The sequence below is a fragment of the Anoplopoma fimbria genome, chromosome 3 (genome assembly GCF_027596085.1).
Source record: "Anoplopoma fimbria isolate UVic2021 breed Golden Eagle Sablefish chromosome 3, Afim_UVic_2022, whole genome shotgun sequence".
Lineage (NCBI taxonomy): Eukaryota > Metazoa > Chordata > Actinopteri > Perciformes > Anoplopomatidae > Anoplopoma > Anoplopoma fimbria.
In genome coordinates this window covers 2,200,877-2,203,376 of record NC_072451.1, presented here as the reverse complement: position 1 = coordinate 2,203,376, position 2,500 = coordinate 2,200,877, and the positions used below count along the sequence as shown (strand labels likewise).

Below are 2,500 nucleotides of genomic sequence, written 5' to 3'. Positions count from 1 at the left end.
AGGGCTGAAATAATGATTATTTTCATTATTATTACTTATGTTTTTTTCTTCAAATTATTTTATTAATTGCGAAATATAATGTAATAAAATAGAGAAACAAGCCCATAACACTTTCTTGTGGTCCAAAGAGACGTCTTTGCATTGTTTATTTTGCAGAACCAACAGTCCAAAACCCCCAAATATTAAATTAATAATAATATCAAACAATAAAACGAACCAATCCTCACACCTGAGAAGGTGCAAACAGCTAATATTTCTCAATTTTGCTTGATAAATGTGCTTAACGATCAATTAACAAAGTTATCGTTGATTAATTTTCTGTTAAACTTTTTAACTAATTGTACCAGTTTCGCTTCTTTGTTCCTGTTCCTATCTGTTAATATGTGAAGACCCGCCTCCTGTCAATCAATCCAGTTAAGCCAACCGACAAACCAAAACAAGAAACATTTGAAGTCACATTATTTTAGATGAAGATGAAATGCAATGTAAAGATAGATAACACATAATTGTCCCCTAAAATTGTGGCCCTACACTTTTCTGGTATGTCAGTGTCCCACAGTCAGTCTGACGTTTTATTTCGAAGTCATTCGGATGTTTAAAACCAAAACCCTGCTGCTGTTCTCCCGTCAGGTCACGGGCCTGTGGTTCTGGATGCGGCCTCTAAGATCAGATACTACATCAGCCACCGGGAGCAAAGGGAGCAGCAGATCCTGGCAGCCATTCAGGACGGAGCAGGAAAGCCTTTCACCTCGATGGAGCTCGTCAAGATCGTCTATAAGGTCGGTGGTGCACCTTGACATGTAGGGGGGTCAAAGTCAGAAGCCTCATTTTTGACTACAAGAGCTTTATCCAGGGATTAGGAGCATTTTGAGGAGCTCAATGTGTTTCCACTGCAGGGACCAGGGTCCAAATTAAGATCCGGTTACATATTAACCCTGAAAACAGTAACTTTCTGAAAGTACAGGAACTTTCGGGTTGAGGTATGCAGGGATGAGCGTCACTGATTGGTCGAACACCTGTACCGCTTCATTCATAAAACAAGGAAGTGCTGAAGTGTCGATTTAGGGTGATTTTAGGACGATGGGGGGGCATTTCTTATCTGTTTAATAACGTTAAAAGTAAAGTTAAGCTTTTCTCTGTCACATTTTAAATATGACAGAGAGAAAAGGGAGAGAGACAGTGCGGCGGTGCTGTGAACGAGGGACAAAAAATATATTTTCTGACTGTTTCATGGCACAAATATCTCTCCATCAAACACTCAACAGATGACACTGTTAGTTTCATTTTGCTCCTCTGCATTTCATTCATTACATCCTACTTGCATCAGTAAATAAGTGCAGTTACACTGAAATGCAGAGTGTGTTTACCCGAGTGACCACCAGCATCCCTCGTCAGTCTCCAGGTCTCTCCATCGCTACGGAAACGCAGACCAAAATGGGCTGAAGGAACTTTTTAGATCTTTGAAAAGAAGTCTCTGGACTAATATTACCTGGAAAATGATTGATGGAAATGCGCTTGTTTTCAGTTTTTTGGGGGGAAAACTGACAGTTGCTTCTCTCTCTGCTTCTCCTCCAGGAAACTCCTGAATACCTGCACCAGGCGGCAAACGTGAACCTGGTTCATCACCTAAAGAAACTGGAGAAAGACGGCAAGATCAGCCTGGGTACGTCATCGTCTGCTAGCACTGCAAAATAAATACTTTAGAGAGCTTTAGAGCATACACTTATACGGTCCGACCCCTTCTCCATAACAATGCTATTATTTTCAACGCCAATATCCACCCATGTGATTAGATACAACTTCAATGACATCCTGCCAATTCTTCCTCTTCCCCACCTTCATTTACATTTTTTAATTGATTTATATGTTTTCCCCCTCAGTGAATGAAACTTCACCAAACACCAAATGGAGGAGCAACCTGTGACGTCCACAGAGAACGTGAAGAAAAACACTCTTAATGACCATTCAGCAAAGGATGATGGAAGCCCATGTAGTGATCCCCTTTAACCATAATGTTTATGGTTCAATTCATTGCATCTGTTGATGATGATGGTTCACACTTGCTGCCTTGGAGGTTCCCTTTAGCTTCTCAGACATCACTTTTGTAGACGTCAAACAAATCTTGCCGCCTTTGTTTTATTTAGCAGCAGATAACTAAGACTGAACTTCACCAAACCATCTAGAACAAAATCCTAAAAAGCTAATTGATTAGTTAAAAGGCCATTTTATTAGGTGGAGTTTGGTCCACAACATTAAAACTTATTTCCTCTTCTTATTTTTAGCCTTTAACTCAATAAAAACAGTTAAATTGTGTATAAAACTAGAAATGAAAAAATGTTCACATGTTTTGAATCTGCTTTCGCTTCATTAAAACTTATTTCTCTCTTTGTCTTTTCAGCCTTAAATTCATTTTGAAGGAGCACAACTTTGAACAGTAAATTATGATAATTTACACTTATTAAGAAGTGTCAAACATTACAATTATTTTAAATTTGTTAAA

The 2,500-nt window shown here is 38.8% G+C and overlaps 1 protein-coding gene across 1 annotated transcript in view; it reads left to right on the top strand.

Moving 5' to 3' along the window:
• lactb2 (lactamase, beta 2) overlaps positions 1–2,245 on the top strand; it is a 5,301-nt gene extending 3,056 nt beyond the window's left edge. The window contains exons 5-7 of the mRNA XM_054596558.1: positions 631–779; positions 1,576–1,663; positions 1,881–2,245. Of these exons, the coding sequence (XP_054452533.1) occupies positions 631–779; positions 1,576–1,663; positions 1,881–1,924 (281 nt within the window). The 3' untranslated portion in view covers positions 1,925–2,245. The remainder of the gene's footprint in view (positions 1–630; positions 780–1,575; positions 1,664–1,880) is intronic.
• Positions 2,246–2,500: the final 255 nt, after the last annotated feature.